This window comes from Pseudophryne corroboree, chromosome 9 (genome assembly GCF_028390025.1).
Source record: "Pseudophryne corroboree isolate aPseCor3 chromosome 9, aPseCor3.hap2, whole genome shotgun sequence".
Lineage (NCBI taxonomy): Eukaryota > Metazoa > Chordata > Amphibia > Anura > Myobatrachidae > Pseudophryne > Pseudophryne corroboree.
In genome coordinates, this window is record NC_086452.1 from 912,625 (window position 1) to 929,580 (window position 16,956).

A 16,956-nucleotide genomic window follows, 5' to 3' on the forward strand; every position below is an offset into this window, starting at 1 on the left:
TAAGAACACACATGCACACCCTTCCATACAAGAGGGAAGAGGTTTAGTGATGGTCACGATCCTCAAATCAGATGCGTCAGGGTGGGATCCCTGTGGATACCTGTGGACATAAGAGAAATCACGTTATCAACGGTAAGTTCTTACCATAACGTCTATTTCTCTGGCTGGGTCCACAGGATTATCCACAAGATAACATTGGGATTCCCAAAGCCATTTTAGTGGTGGGGACGCTCCTGATTACACAGGAGGACCTTTCGCCCGAAGTCTGCGTCATGAGAGGCAAAAGTATCCAGGGCATAATGTCTGATGAATGTTTATGGAAGACCATGTAGCTGCCCTACATATCTGTTCTGCTGAAGCACCATGTTGTGCTGCCCATGAAGGAACTACCTTACGTGTAGAGTGTGCAGAGACATTAGCCGGAATAGGGAGATCTGCATGAGAATAAGCTTCTGATATTACCATTCGGAGCCATCTCGCCAGCGTCTGTTTACTAGCAGGCCATCCTCTTCTATGGAATCCGTAGAGGATGAAGAGAGAATCTGTTTTCCTGATGGCACTAGTACGATCTATGTAGATTCTTAAAGCTCGGACTACGTCCAGCGACGCTTCTCCCGCAGATAGTCCCGATACCTGAAAAGCTGGGACTACAATCTCTTCATTCAGGTGAAACTTTGATACCACCTTTGGAAGATAGCTAGATCTCGTTCTGAGAACTGCTCTGTCTGGAAAAAAACTTAGGAAAGGAGACTTACACGACAGTGCTCCTAAATCTGACACTCTTCTGGCTGACGCCATTGCCAGCAGAAAAAGTACTTTAGCCGTTAACCATTTAAGATCTGCTCTCTCAAGTGGTTCAAACGGAGGACCCTGGAGAAATTTAAGAACTAAATTCAAATCCCAGGGAGCCTGCAGGAGGAACAAATGGAGGTTGAATATGTACCACTCCCTGAAAGAATGTACGTACATCCTGTAAATCAGCAATCTTTCGCTGAAACCATACAGTTAATGCTGATACTTGAACTCTCAAGGAAGCAACTTTCAAACCTTTATCAAATCCTGCTTGAAGGAAAGCCAAAATCCTGGATACTTTAAAAGATCTTGGATTTAAACTTTTTCCAGTACACCAATGAATATAGGCTTGCCATATTCTATGATACACACGAGCTGAAGAAGGCTTTCTTGCTCTAATAAGCATAGTTTGGATTACTTGTTTTGAAAATCCTCTAGCTTCTAAGATAGAGGTTTCAACAGCCACGCCGTCAAAGACAGACGATCCAGATTACTGTGGCAACAAGGACCCTGCATTAGCAGATCTGGAAGTTGAGGGAGAAGTATCGGTGCTTCCACGGACATTCTCAGTAGATCTGTGTACCCATGCCTTCTTGGGCAAGCTGGAGCTATTATAATTATGGCTCCCTTTGCTTGCTTTATTTTGCTCACTACTCTGGGTAACAGAGATATTGGAGGAAACAGATATGCCAGATGAAATTTCCATTCTACTGACAGCGCGTCTACAAGGACAGCTCCGGGATCCTTTGTTCTCGATCCGTACCTCGGAACTTTGTTGTTTAGACGAGACGCCATGAGATCTATCTCTGGTAAACCCCATCTGTTCACTAGTGTCTGAAACACTTCTGAGTGTAATGCCCATTCGGTTTCCTGAATGATGTGTCGACTGAGAAAAACTGCTTCCCAGTTCAGTACACCTGGGACAATGCTGGGAGATGGAGCTCTGCCCATCTAAGAATGGGCGTTACTTCCTCCATCAATCTTTTGCTGTGAGTTCCTCCTTGATGATTGAGGTACGCTACTGCTGTCGCATTGTCTGAGCGACTCTGGACCGGTCTTCCTTGTAGACTGTCCTTTGCCTGAGCTAGGGCCATATAGATGGCCCTTATTTCCAACCGATTTATTGGCAGGCGACTTTCCCTTGCGGTCCATTTTCCCTGGAACCACAGGCTTCCGAGTACCACACCCCAGCCTTGCAGACTGGCATCTGTTGTCAGGACTTGCCATTCTTTTATCCAAAAGGGTCTCCCCTTGTTTAAATGGTCTGTCTGTAGCCACCACGCTAGAGACTTTTGTACGTTTACTGGAAACTTTATCATCTGCTTTTTTATCGTCTGATGATTTCCGTTCCATTTGGCCAGAATAAGGTGCTGCAATGGTCTGGAGTGGAATTGCGCATATTCCACCATGTCGAAGGTTGATACCATCAGACCCAAAAGTCGCATTGCTGCATGGACTGACATTGTCTGAGTGTGCAACGCTTCCTGAGCCATGACCTGCACCTTGACTATCTTTTTCTCTGGTAAGAAAACTTTCTGTACGTCTGAATCCAATATGGCCCCCAAATGATCCATCCGCTGTGATGGATTCAGAGACTTTTCCCAATTTATGAGCCACCTGTGTCTCTGTAAACAAACTATTGTCTGTTGAAGATGGCTCAAAAGTAAATCCTGTGAATGTGCTAAGATTAACAGGTCGTCGAGGTATGGGAATATCCTTATCCCTTGTTTGCGCAGACAAGCTGCCATAACCACCATAATTTTGGTAAACACCCTGGGTGCTGTAGCTAGCCCGAAGGGCAAAGCTTGGAACTGAAAATGTTCCTGGAGGATGGCAAACCTGAGGTAACACTGATGAGACAGTGCTATAGGCACATGTAGGTAAGCATCCCGTACATCCAGAGATACCATGTAATCTCCCGGTTCCATAGCCAACATTATGGAGCATAACGTCTCCATGTGGAACCTTGGGATCCAAATGTATTTGTTCAACATTTTCAGATTGAGAATTGGTCGAAATGACCCATTTGGCTTCTGTATCAGAAATAGATTGGAGTAAAACCCCTGTCCCCTCTGTGATGGCGGTACTGGGACAATCACACCTGACTGCAGTAATTTTTGGACTGCTTCTTGCAGGGCATTGGCCTTCGACTCTATACGAGACGGGCTGGTGCAAAAAAATCTTTGAGGAGGCTGCCTCCTCAATGGGAACCCATACCCCTGAGATACCACCTTCTGCACCCAAACATCTGTTGTTGACTGTTGCCATATGTGTGCAAAATAAAGGAGTCGGCCACCAACCCTGGAATCCTCCAGGCGGAGGCCCGTCTCTTCAGGCTGATGGTTTCTGTTCAGGCTTGGAAGCTGGCTTTTTGCTAGCCCACTGCTTCCTACCCCGGTTTTGAACTGGGGTTGCTTAGACTCCTCTTTAGCTTTCGCTTTGCTTTGCCAACGAAATGAGCGAAACTTTGAACCCTTAGACTTAGGGTTATAAGTAGCCAGAAATCTGACCTTCTTTGACTCAGCCTCTGATTCTAGGATATCAGATAATGGTTTTCCAAACAATATATTACCAATGAAAGGCAATGCTTCCAATTCTTTCTTGGATTCCGCATCTGCTTTCCAGGTACGTAGCCAAACTGCTCTGCGAGCGGCTACTGTCAAGGCTGAAGCTTTAGAAGCAACTGTACCCATATCAATTGCTGCTTCTTCTAAGTATTGGGCAGATTGTCTTAAACAGCTTAAATTATACTCTTGCTCCCTATTAGGAGAAGAGATGTCATTCTCTAGTTCCTCTATCCATTCACCCATTGTCTTTGCTACCCAGGACGAAGCCATAGCAGGTCTCACCACTGCTCCTACTAGAAAAAATACATTTTTCAAGAAGCTATCTACCCTTCTGTCTGTGACATCATTTAGTGAGGTAGATGACAGTGGTAAAGCAGATTTATGCACAAGTCGCAGAACATGTGCATCTACTTTTGGAGAAACTTCTCTTTTCGAACAATCCGCAGCTGGAAATGGATAATAAGAATCCCATCTCCTAGGAATCTTATACTTTTTACCGGGCGCTGCCCAAGACTCATCCATCATTTCCGTCAGCTCCTCTGACGCTGGAAATTCAGTTTTAACTGATTTTGTTCGTTTAAACACAGGTGCTCTAGATTTTAACACGGTCTTGGCTGGCTCTTCCAACGAGAGAACAGCCTTCACAGCATTAATAAGTTCAGCTACATCCTCTGAACTAAAGCTCTGCGACTGATCATCATACGGAGTATTTGAATATACTGTATCATCTGTTGTATCATCTTGTGTAGTCTGCCACATAGACGTATCTGTCTTAGTCTTACCTGTCCCTTGGTTGCTTGTAGAGGCTACTGGAACCAAACCATAGGAAGGGAGCTGCATGTATGGGTTCATAGTGTAACCTAACCCTTGAGGTGGTGCTACCGGAGCTAACCTGTCCGCTATTGAAGACAGAGTCTTTGCGAACATATTCCATGGTGGTTCTGTTGGTGGTTGAACCAACTCCTGTTTTTTACTTCGCTGAAAAGCGAAACAGTTTGCACACAAACCCTCATAAGTGACCAATTGATTCATATCAATTACCCCTGACTTACAAGATAAGCATGTTAGGGCTGTAGGAGTGCTTGATAAATTCTCCTCATCACTTTTGCCGCTCACAGACATGGTATTAACCTGTTATTGACTACACAATTTGTGACTGAAAATCACCCTATATGTCAGTATATAGAGGTGAGATCAATCTGACCACAGTGCACCTGATTTGAGGGTCAGAACAGGACTGACATTACACAGAAAAGTCAGCACACATACTAGCAGTCAGTCACACGTTAAAGCATTAGACATTGTCATATGAGAATACAACCTCCATAATAACTTATACATAAGTAGGAAAATTGTACTTCTGTTTTAACTGGTTCTAATTTCAACATAACATGCAGAAAACACAGTAATATACAGGTCTCATATGCAATAGGTACTAAAAATTAACAATGCATACTAAGAAGTAGAGATAATTTTTAGTACTGTATACCCTGCCTCCGGAGAGCGGGATACAGGGAGACTCACCACGCTTCCATATCCAAGCAAAGACGCTCGTAAGACGCTGAGTGGATTCAGATGCTACTGGTGTACACTACCGCTCCTGATAACTGATAACGGACACGGACGCTCACTGACGGACACGGACGCTGAGCGACTTCCACGTGTATGCAGACGCTAAGGCCTGCGACTCGGTCTAGGCGGGATCTCTAGTGTACACAACCGCAGCGTCTAAGCTGCGACTGAGTACCCTCGTGGTAGCGTCTGAGACAGAAGTGAGGTCATTCAGTTCATGGACGGGAGACACGCGGAAACTGGTCATGAACTCGTAGGAAGGGCGGCCAGGAGAGCGTCTGAATCCCCCCGTTGACTTAAACTCTAAGGATCGCGGCCTCCCCTAGTCCTGGCGCCTATGATCCCTGGAGCATAGCGCTGTCGCACTCGAGATGTTCGGCGCATCAACACACTGTTTGTAGTCTCCCCCAATACAGTGTAGCTGTGTCCTGACCCCTCTAGTAAGAGGAAGTCCATAGACTCACCGTCTACCCATGCTCCGGCCACAGCCTGGTAACGTCTGCTGGACCTGCTAGAACATCCGACACAGACGCCCGTCGAGACAGCACCGCACCGCGGAGGTAAGCGTTGTTGCGACTCGGTGGGGAGTTGTTGGAGCGACTCTTTCTAATACGCGTTTAAGACGCTGTTAAGAAAAGTCGCTCAAAAAACATAGTAAGTCTATAAAAATAACATAATAAAAGCTTCAGGTTGCTTTATTCACAGCAGCCCTGTGACCATGCGGCTTCCTGCCGCACCAAGCAAAAAACTGATTTGACTGAGTCAGTGGGCGGGACTATATGGGGAGGCCCCGATGCATCCTGGGAGGCCAGAAAGCTCGTGACCGTGTTGGTGCCATTTCCGCTGTCGCTCAACCATATCCCAATGTTATCCTGTGGATAATCCTGTGGACCCAGCCAGAGAAAGAGAGGAGCTTTCAAACTACAAACTTCTAGCATCCGTCTGACAGAAGTCTCATATAACTACTGTGTGCTGCCGAGAGATCCCTCCTCTTCCATACCCGACTCTCAGCCAGGGCTTTCTACCTGCTCACTAACACACCCAGTGCTGCACTCCCCATCATCATCATCATCCGTCTGACCAAAGTCTCATAGAACTACTGTGTGCTGCCGAGAGATCCCTCCTCTTCCATATGTGACTCTCAGCCAGAGCTTTCTACCTGCTCACTAACATCCCGTGCTGCACTCACCATCATCATCATCCGTCTGACCAAAGTCTCATAACTACTGTGTGCTGCCGAGAGATCCCTCCTCTTCCATACCTGACTCTCAGCCAGGGCTTTCTACCTGCTCATTAACATCCTGTGCTGCACTCACCATCATCATCATTATCCGTCTGACCAAAGTCTCATAGAACTACTGTGTGCTGCCAAGAGATCCCTCCTCTTCCATACCTGACTCTCAGCCAGGGCTTTCTACCTGCTCACTAACATCCCGTGCTGCACTCACCATCATCATCATCCGTCTGACAGAAGTCTCATAGAACTACTGTGTGCTGCCGTGAGATTTCTCCTCTTCCATACCTGACTCTCAGCCAGAGCTTTCCACCTGCTCACTAACATCCTGTGCTGCACTCACCATCATCATCATCATCATCATCCGTCTGACCAAAGTCTCATAGAACTACTGTGTGCTGCTGAGAGATCCCTCCTCTTCCATACCTGACTCTCAGCCAGGGCTTTCCACCTGCTCACTAACATCCTGTGCTGCACTCACCATCATCATCCGTCTGACCAAAGTCTCATAGAACTACTGTGTGCTGCCGAGAGATCCCTCCTCTTCCATATCTGACTCTCAGCCAGGGCTTTCTACCTGCTCACTAATATCCTGTGCTGCACTCACCATCATCATCATCCGTCTGACCAAAGTCTCATAGAAATACTGTGTGCTGCCGAGAGATCCCTCCTCTTCCATACCTGACTCTCAGCCTGCTCACTAACACACCCAGTGCTGTACTCATCATCATCCTCATCATCCGTCTGGCAGAAGTCTCATAGAACTACTGTGTGCTGCCGAGAGATCCCTCCTCTTCCATACCTGACTCTCAGCCAGGGCTTTCCACCTGCTCACTAACACACCCAGTGCTGCACTCACCATCATCATCATCCGTCTGACAGAAGTCTCATAGAACTACTGTGTACTGCCGAGAGATCCCTCCTCTTCCATATCTGACTCTCAGCCAGGGCTTTCCACCTGCTCACTAACACACCCAGTGCTGCACTCACCATCATCATCATCATCATCCGTCTGACCAAAGTCTCATAGAACTACTGTGTGCTGCCGAGAGATCCCTCCTCTTCCATACCTGACTCTCAGCCAGGGCTTTCTACCTGCTCACTAATATCCCGTGCTGCACTCACCATCATCATCATCATCCGTCTGACCAAAGTCTCATAGAACTACTGTGTGCTGCCGAGAGATCCCTCCTCTTCCATACCTGACTCTCAGCCAGGGCTTTCTACCTGCTCACTAACATCCCATGCTGCACTCACCATCATCATCCGTCTGACCAAAGTCTCATAGAACTACTGTGTGCTGCCGAGAGATCCCTCCTCTTCCATATCTGACTCTCAGCCAGGGCTTTCTACCTGCTCACTAACATCCCGTGCTGCACTCACCATCATCATCATCCGTCTGACCAAAGTCTCATAGAACTACTGTGTGCTGCCGAGAGATCCCTCCTCTTCCATACCTGACTCTCAGCCAGAGCTTTCTACCTGCTCACTAACATCCCGTGCTGCACTCACCATCATCATCATCATCATCATCCGTCTGACCAAAGTCTCATAGAACTACTGTGTGCTGCCGAGAGATCCCTCCTCTTCCATACCTGACTCTCAGCCAGAGCTTTCTACCTGCTCACTAACATCCCGTGCTGCACTCACCATCATCATCATCATCCGTCTGACCAAAGTCTCATAGAACTACTGTGTGCTGCCGAGAGATCCCTCCTCTTCCATACCTGACTCTCAGCCAGGGCTTTCCACCTGCTCACTAACACACCCAGTGCTGCACTCACCATCATCATCATCCGTCTGACAGAAGTCTCATAGAACTACTGTGTGCTGCCGAGAGATCCCTCCTCTTCCATATCTGACTCTCAGCCAGGGCTTTCTACCTGCTCACTAACATCCCCTGCTGCACTCACCACCATCATCATCATCCATCTGACCAAGTCTCATATAACTACTGTGTGCTGCCGAGAGATCCCTCCTCTTCCATATCTGACTCTCAGCCAGAGCTTTCCACCTGCTCACTAACACACCCATGTGCTGCACTCACCATCATCATCAATAGTATGCAAATCACTGGTTCCCACAAGATCAGCAGACAGATTTAAAATACTTTATTCTGCTGACAATATTCCGTTGATCTGACTAGTCAAAGGTTGCTCTATTCCAGCCCACGTCTGGGGAAGTGCAATCTACCAGGGCATGATGATTTATAACCCAGGCAATAATTATTGCCCAATATCAGATGAACGGGGTCGTGGTGATTCCACAAAGGACGTTTTGTGAGAATATAAGTAAATTTTAAGATTTATTGAGATGATAGAATACTAACAATATTTGGAAATAATAATATATGTTGGTGGTGAACCCTGTAGTTTTAGTATACACTGTACACAAAACGGGAGGATTTTATTGGTAAGCATAAAAATCAAAGGAAAAACCTTTCTTGGGGGCACGCTTTCCAAGAATTATACTGTAAATGAGTGTTTGCTGTATGAATAAATGAAACAAACGTTTTTATTCATTTTTAGATTAATATACTGGAGGAGATATTGCTCCCAATGTGCGTAAACCTAAAAATGTTCCTTACTACAGACAAAAACGAAAATAGGATTTTTGGTTACTTACCGTTTAATCCTTTTCTCTTAAGCAGACCGGGGGAAACACTGGACCATGGGATTGCAGGTTGGGACTACTCTTGTCTAAGTAAATCTGCAGAGATTGTTCTACGCGCAATGGAGTCAGATCATCCTGGTCATGGGAAGTGATCAAGGAAGGAAAAACTGAAAAAATTTACTAGTGTAAGAGACAAGTTTCAGCTGGAATGTAGGAACCGTATGGAGAACAGCTCTATCTTCATGGAAGATGAGAAAATGCGGTCTTCAAAGCAAAGCCCCTAACTGGGAAACAGGCCAGGCTGAAACAGCCATGAGGAAAACCAGCTTCCAAGTAACGAACTGAAGATCTGCTGAAAGCAAAAGGAGCTTGTTTAAGAGCGGACAGGAACAGAATAATATTCCACAGTGCTACTGGTGGACAAAACAGTGGTTACGCACCACACCCTGTAAAAAATGTGTACCAAACGGAAAGAAATGGACAGGGTTGAAATCTGTACTTTCAACGACCAAAGCTTTAAACCTGCTGACAAACCCCCCTGAGGGAAGGTCAAAATACAAGAGGGAGGAGAGAAACTGGGATATATGAACCCTTCTCTGTTCACACCACAAGACGCAGAGTTCCCATACTCTGCGGTAATTGTGTGATGAACCTAGTTTCTGGGCTCATAGCATAGTGTGGACTACTGAAGGAGAGAAACCTTTAGCTTTCAAAAATCAGTCTCAAAAGCCAGGCCATTTAAGTCAACTGAAGAAGGACCTCGTGTAGAAATGGACCCTGCTTTAGCAGGTCTGAATGAAGTGTAGGACGCCACCCGGGACCTGCCGACTTTTCGATTATGTCAGCATACTACGATCTGCGAGGCCAGTCCGAATTCGCTAGGATTACAGCAACCTGTTGATCCTTGATGCGCTTGAGTACCTGAGTCAAGATTGGAGTCGGAAAACAGATTAATTAGATAAAAGTCCCATGGAATAGTCACTGCAAAAGCCAGAGCCAATTTTCCACTCCTGGGACAAACACCACTGAGGATGCCAGAAGAAAAGTCTTTGCCCAGGAAAGGATTCGGACTGCCAATTGTTGCTGCGTGCTCTGTGCCTCCTCGCCGATTTACATAATGCACCACCGTGGCACTGTCCATCTGAATACGAACTGGCCTGCCAGGCAAGGTAGACTGGGCTTCCAGGAGAGCTCAAAGGTTGGCTCAGAGCTCGAGTACCTTGATTGACTGAGCCGGCTCCTACAGTGACCAAAGGCCCAAGATGTAAATGTTATGGCACCCCATCCCAGGAGACTTGCATCCGTGATCACAATGACCAAAATCAGAAATGATTGAGGATCATCCCTGGAGGAGATGATCAGAAAACAGTCACCAAAGGAGAAAGTGATGAGTGCTGTCGGACAGAACAAGAGAGAAACAGACAGGGATGCTGAACATGCCGTCCAATTATGGTGAATTTTCCACTGGAATTCCCTTCGGAGAAGAGCATAATAACCTGCCCAAATCAGAACATAAAGATACGTGGACCTGACGTCCAGAAAGTCCCCAAAATTTCATTAAGCTCCATTGTGTGGATCAGTGATCAGAGAGATTCCATCTCAAAATGATCCACTAACAACCTGGTGTTTAAAGCACAAATCTTGAAGAACAGCCAGAATGATATGTTCGGCTTCCGAAGAGGAAACACATTGAAGTAAAACACCAGTTACAGGTCTAGCGGTGGAAAGGAGGCAATGACACCACTTCAGAGGGATGCGGTTATGTGACTGGCAGTCACAATACCAATGCCATGATCCGGAACCCTGCATATCCCGCCGGTCGGCATGCCGACCAACAGGGACTAGAGTGGGAATAGAACCTGTGGCGAGCGCAAGGGAACCACCGAGCTCACTGCGTGGTGAGCGCACCAAGCCCGCAAGTGGCTTTGTTGCGGTCGACCACCCACCGACACCCATTCCCCTCCCCTGCCAGCCACCTAACATTCGGGATCCTGGCGTCGGTATTGTGGATTGGGATCCCGGCGTCGGTATAGGAGACCGCTGATCAAACATACCCAACCTATTTGAAAGAAGTGATAGCCTGGTTCAATGCCACCTCCCTCTCCGCATCCCGGGGAAGAATGGTGGTGAAAAACCGCCATGGTGGCGGATCCCTGAGGTTGATGCAACTTCTGTAAATGTTAGCCAGCACCCAGGCATCTGAAGACAACTCCACACAATGGTTTCCGGAGCAACTGCCCTTCGTCTGCGACCAAACTGGGTGGAAAGAGATCCCACAAGGCTTCTGCTGAGCCTTGGCCCCAGAGCATTGGGTCTTAAGAAATCATACTCCTACTGGGGAAGAAGTGGCCTCTGACAGACTGGAGGAGAGACAAGAAAACTCAGAACTGTGGATCCCACTGTTTAGAAGCAGTCACTGGATTAAAAGTGCTTGTCTCATTGGTAGCTTGAGCAAAAATAGTATCCATCACTGGCCATAGCTGAAAGCCACCTAAATACTGCACGACCTCATACACATATGTAGCTCCACTGTGAAGCTGTTCTGCCTAGTGCAGTAGGGAACTCCAAGACAAAACCTGTGAAAACTCTGCAGTAATCGAGTCGGCCTAAGTCTCAATAAGTTGAGCCATCCATGCCATGACTAGGAAAGGTCAGAGAATTATGCCAAAAAAAAAAAAAGGGTTTGAGAGAATCTTCCAATTTTCAATCCAGCAGATCTGTAAAGGATGCCAAGTCCTGAACAGGGAAACACAGCACCATAGCGACAACAATGGGAAGCAATGCTCACTTGGACACCTGATCTACTGGATGTGGATAAAGTGAAGCAAATGTGTGAGGATCGGAGAACTACTGGCACCTTCCAGGTTGAGACTGAAGAGATCTGAAAAAGAGAAAATAACGACCTTATGCCAATGCTTGAACAGACCCAGAGTCTGCCTGGGAATCCATATCTAAACAGTCCAGAGAGTGGAACACGGCAGTTTTGAGGTCCTGCATAGTGTGACTCAAGAAGGCTCCCTCCTCCACCTCTGAATACCCAGCTTATAACGGAGCCTTGGAAGGAGGGTAATGCTTATGCCCTCACAAAGCTTGGTATTTTTATGAAAGCTTTTTTTAAATTAAGAGAAATTTTGTGCAAAAACCCTGATGCGTTATGCACATAGCATGATGAGCTTGGCAAGATGGCTGAACCTTCTAAAAGGGCGAGAGCGTGCACCGTCCCCGGAAAAAGGCAGTCTCTCCAAGGAGACCCAGAGGGCCAGTGGGGGACAAACAATAACTCTAAACAGCTACAGATGGCTCTAAAACATGCCACACTCCGAAGGCACTTAAAGAACACTGGCATTATGGGTTGCAGGGGGGAGGAGCTTGGGTTTAAAGCTACAGTTTCATTTTTAAGTGATAACTTTTCCAGCCTACCTTCAATCCCAAGGTCCGGGGTTCCTCAGCCTCACAGCAAGAGAAAATGATTTTAACATTACACTAGATATTCTAACTGGAACACAATAACATTGTTTATTGCTCATAGATTCATCTGGAAAAAAATGTGTTTTGTGTCCTGTTTCCAGCTCTTGATATTCTGCATGTGACACTCTGCATGCGACATTCTGCTGCGCTTCAGAGGGAATACTGACAGCCATATGTAGAATACCTTGCGATCTTACTATTTGTGGCATGTATTACGGGAAAAATGTGGCTACAACTCAGAAAATGCAGTTTTCTGAGTTGTGGACGCATTTCCATATGTACCAAGCTCCAGAAGGTATTGCATTGGACCCAGGGGGTACCACCATCTTTAGGAGCCTAGGGGCTTCTTTACGCATTTTCCTCTGAGAGGGATCCAGTCGGATCTCTCTCAGGGCGGGATGTACTAAGGGAAAAATGTGGTAAAACCCCGTTTTCGGGGGTTTTACCCCATTTTCAAATTAACTAAGACCCGGCCGCCGGGTTTTCGCAGTCCAGGGTATCACCATCTTTGGATGGCGATACCCTATAGAAGCCTATGAGCTTCTTATCGCTGGCTGCCGCAACCCGCCGCCTCCGCCGAAGATGTTGACCCCCCTCCCCCCGTGCATACCTTCCTCCAGGTAGCCTGGACCCGGAAAGGTAATCTCCTCCTCCCTCTAGCCACGCTGCAGGAGGTCCTTGCAGCTGCAGGGGGAAAGAGGAGGCCTGCTGCGGCTTCCTGGCGTGTGGGGAGTGTGGAGCCCCATGGGAGATGGAGACCTCCCGCACAACACCTCACATGTATCGCGGGGGGCCTCTGTCACCGCATTGTGATGTTGATAGTACATATGTGATAAAGTAACATAGCTGCGATGGGCGACGATGTATGTTAATACATCCCGCCCCCAGTGTTGCTGCCATTTTGTGCATGCTCAGATGGACTCCCAGGTCCTAAACCCAGAAGTCCTGTGATCACAGACAGCTCTTATCGGATACTAATCACATTTCTAGGTAAATACCATCATTACCTGATAAGTGGTGGGAGGTACCACTTTGTGGCTGCGACGCATAGTGCGTCCCGACCTAATAGTAGTAGCCCAAGTCTGATATTCACTGCTAAACTATTTGTGAAAAAATATTATTCCTCCATACCGCTGACTTGCCTTATATGTAACAGAATTCTAGATTTACTCTATGATCAGTTTTGGTAATCTACAGATTTTTAAATTCTATGTTGAATTATTAAAATATTTATGTGTCTATAGTGAAGAACACCTCCATTCACTGACACTGGTAGCGGTATCTCACTCATACACTTATTTACACTATAGGTCTTTGTAAGCGTGCCCCCAAAAAGTCTTTTCCCTTTTTTTGCGCTTTGCAATAGAACTCTCCGCGTTTAATGGTGAATGTGTTCTTGGTATTTGTGGATTGTTATTCCCAGCTGGTCACTACTGAGACATGCGGCTGAACAGCTTTCTCCAGTCTCTGGCTGCTGCACCTACCTGACAACTTTCAATGTCTTGTCCTCAAAGTGGTACAGAGGAGGATCCATGCAATGAGCTTGTGATAAATGGAGGATCTCACAGTTTTTCTTGCAGTCTTCTGCCATTTTCTCAAATCTGCCCAAAGAAGAAAAAAACAGTATGAAAGCAAGGGAAGCTGGATGGAAACGGAGATGAGACTTCGCTATACGCAGGAGCGCGGCAGCCGCTTCACCGGAACTCTTATTACATCTTACAGCAAAGACTGATTTATATACTGAGAAAAAACAAATTGAGAGTGCGCTGTCAGCGGCAGCCTGTATAGGGAGGTCAATCCCTTATATACATAAAGAATAGAGAGATATATACTGGCGCCGGCTGATATTTCAAATGATAATGGACACTTAGACCAATACGTTAAAAAACAAATGATAAATATTTATTACACATACATTTAAAACAAAGGATTCTATTCCTATTTGTGCAAACCTAAGCAATTGCTAAAGGGTTAATTGAATTGTAATAAGGTACCACTGGTGATCCCTTCAAGAAATATTGTCCACTTTAGACTGGCTAGAAGTCTCGCTCCACATTGCTCACAAGTTCAATAAGTGCAAGTTGATTTACCAGACTTGTTCCGGAGAAGTCCCTTGGGTATCTCTTTTACACTGAAGATCCCATTGGCATACAGGGAAAGGTCCGGGTTTGCTGCAGAGCTTGTGTTGGTATTAAATCCAGTGGAAAATGTGAGAGTCCAAGAATATCGCCAGAAATGTGGATGAAGGGAAACCGCACTCGTGGTCCTGCCAGGTGTAGCTCAACGCGTTTCGCTGGACTAATGGCTGCCAGCTTCCTCAGGAGCATAAATCCAGTACTCAGTTATCAGACTATATATACCCTTATAATCAAGGGACAATCAAAAGCACATGTTGTCCTAATTCTAACACATCCTATCATTTTTTACCAAATCATTATATGTTTAACACCAGAAGGCAATCTTTTGATAAATATATTTATTTGTAAAAACGAGGCTTAGAAACAGGTATAAAGTTAAACAAATCTGTTAAAACTATTCGTCATGTGATCATCCCCGATCACATGATCATATTTCTCCAATGGGTATATAATAACCTGGGCTTAAATCCGCCCACACATGGTCACATGACCCTCCTTGACCCTGTGAGTCATGGATGCGTCATCTTGCATCTACAAAACATCCTGGGTCTGAAACCATCGTCGCGCCCCGTGGAGCGCATGCCGGAAGTAACATCGCGCCCCATGGAGCGCACGCCGGAAGTGGCGTTGCGCTCCACAGAGCGCACCGTCCATACCGGAAATGCTGTAATGCTCCGTGGAGCGCAGCGCCCACACCATGATACGGACATCGCGCTCCACAAGCAGGGATTAGTGATATACCGCTGGAGACCGAAATGATCATTAGAGCAGAAATAAAACTCGGAGATCCACTTATGTTAAAAAATGAATAAACAAAAGAAAAAACATGCAGAACTACAATCCAAATGAGATTTCTAAATATTTCATATATTCATACATTTATGAAGCAAGGGTCTGAGATCTACTATTTGTATTCACGTGACCATTGTTAGACCACATAATGTCATAGGTAATTATGAATAATTACCACATCCCCATCTACATTTTCTTAGTAACAACACCATATTTGAAAAAAAAGCATAAAATAATTGGTTATTATGTTGCTTGTAATACAGCACAACAATTTATTCGGTGATTACAATTTCAATAAAGAAAAATGTATTTCTACATAAGAAAGATGGAGAACAATAAATAAATGAGGAAAAATCCTCATCGTGAGAAGAGGAAGCGGGATGATACTTTCAAAGTTCATATGCATATATACATCCACACACACATGCATGTATATATACACGCGCATATATGCACATACACATGTATCTATAGTTGAGGTTGGTTTTCCATAAATGACGCCATCCCGAAGGTATCATGAGCATCTAGTATACCTATTGGACTGTATTTAGTTCAATACTTTCATTTAGCCCATCTGGATGTAAAGAACCAAATTTCAACATCCAGTAAATTTCCCGACCACAGAGTTTGTTGAATCTATCTCCCCCCCTAGGTGTGGGGGCGATATGTTCAACACAGACTACAGATAAGCTTTTTGGGTCTCCAGAATGAACCTGTCTAAAGTGTCTTGACACACTATGTTTCTCATTCCCATTAAGTATATTTCTACGATGCTCCATAAATCTAGTGTGTAGAGGCCTTGTGGTCCTCCCTACATAATGGAGCCCGCAGCCACAGGTCAGTAGATAAATTACATATTTCGTGGCACAATTCATAAACGATTTTAACTTATATTTCTCATTATCACCAGGTAAAGTCAGAATAAGTGTTTTCCTCGGCATATAGGTACATGTTATACAGTGGGATTTTCTGCATTTAAAACACCCCATGGGTATGGTTGATAGCCACTTACATCCCATAGGTGTCTCGTTTTCCTTTTCATTAGGATTTAGATAAATTGGGGCTAATATGGATTTAAGAGATTTGTTTTTCCTAAAAACCACTAGGGGTTTAGATGGTAATATTTGATTGAGTATCCGATCTTGTTTCAAGACCCTATAATTTCTGGATATGATGGATCTTATTTCATGAGCTGCATTATTATATTTACATATAAAGGCTGACTGTTTCTCATTATTTGCACTCTTTCTCCTGTTCTCATTTTTATCATAAATTTTGGGGATCAAGAGTTTAGTTCTATCCATATAGTAAACTTCATCAAAAGCTTGTTTAAGTAGGTATTCTGGATACTTTCTTTTTTTAAGTGAATCCATTAGTTCGCTTGCCTGTACTAAAACATTTCTAGACTAGAGCAATTCCGCCTGAGCCGCAGGGATGTCACTTCCGGCATGCGCTCCACGGGGCGCGACGATGGTTTCAGACCCAGGATGTTTTGTGGATGCAAGATGACACATCCATGACTCACAGGGTCAAGGAGGGTCATGTGACCATGTGTGGGCGGATTTAAGCCCGGGTTATTATATACCCATTGGAGAAATACGATCATGTGATCGGGGATGATCACATGACGAATAGTTTTAACAGATTTGTTTAACTTTATACCTGTTTCTAAGCCTCGTTTTTACAAATAAATATATTTATCAAAAGATTGCCTTCTGGTGTTAAACATATAATGATTTGGTAAAAAATGATAGGATGTGTTAGAATTAGGACAACATGT

General features: G+C 45.3%; 1 protein-coding gene across 2 annotated transcripts in view; it reads right to left on the reverse strand.

Annotated features, from left to right (window-relative positions):
- Positions 1–16,956, reverse strand: part of CC2D1B (coiled-coil and C2 domain containing 1B) — a 408,633-nt gene that overhangs the window by 73,064 nt on the left and 318,613 nt on the right. For both annotated transcript variants that reach the window (XM_063938881.1, XM_063938880.1), the window contains exon 18: positions 13,731–13,847. In XM_063938881.1, coding sequence (XP_063794951.1) covers positions 13,731–13,847 — 117 coding nt within the window. The remainder of the gene's footprint in view (positions 1–13,730; positions 13,848–16,956) is intronic.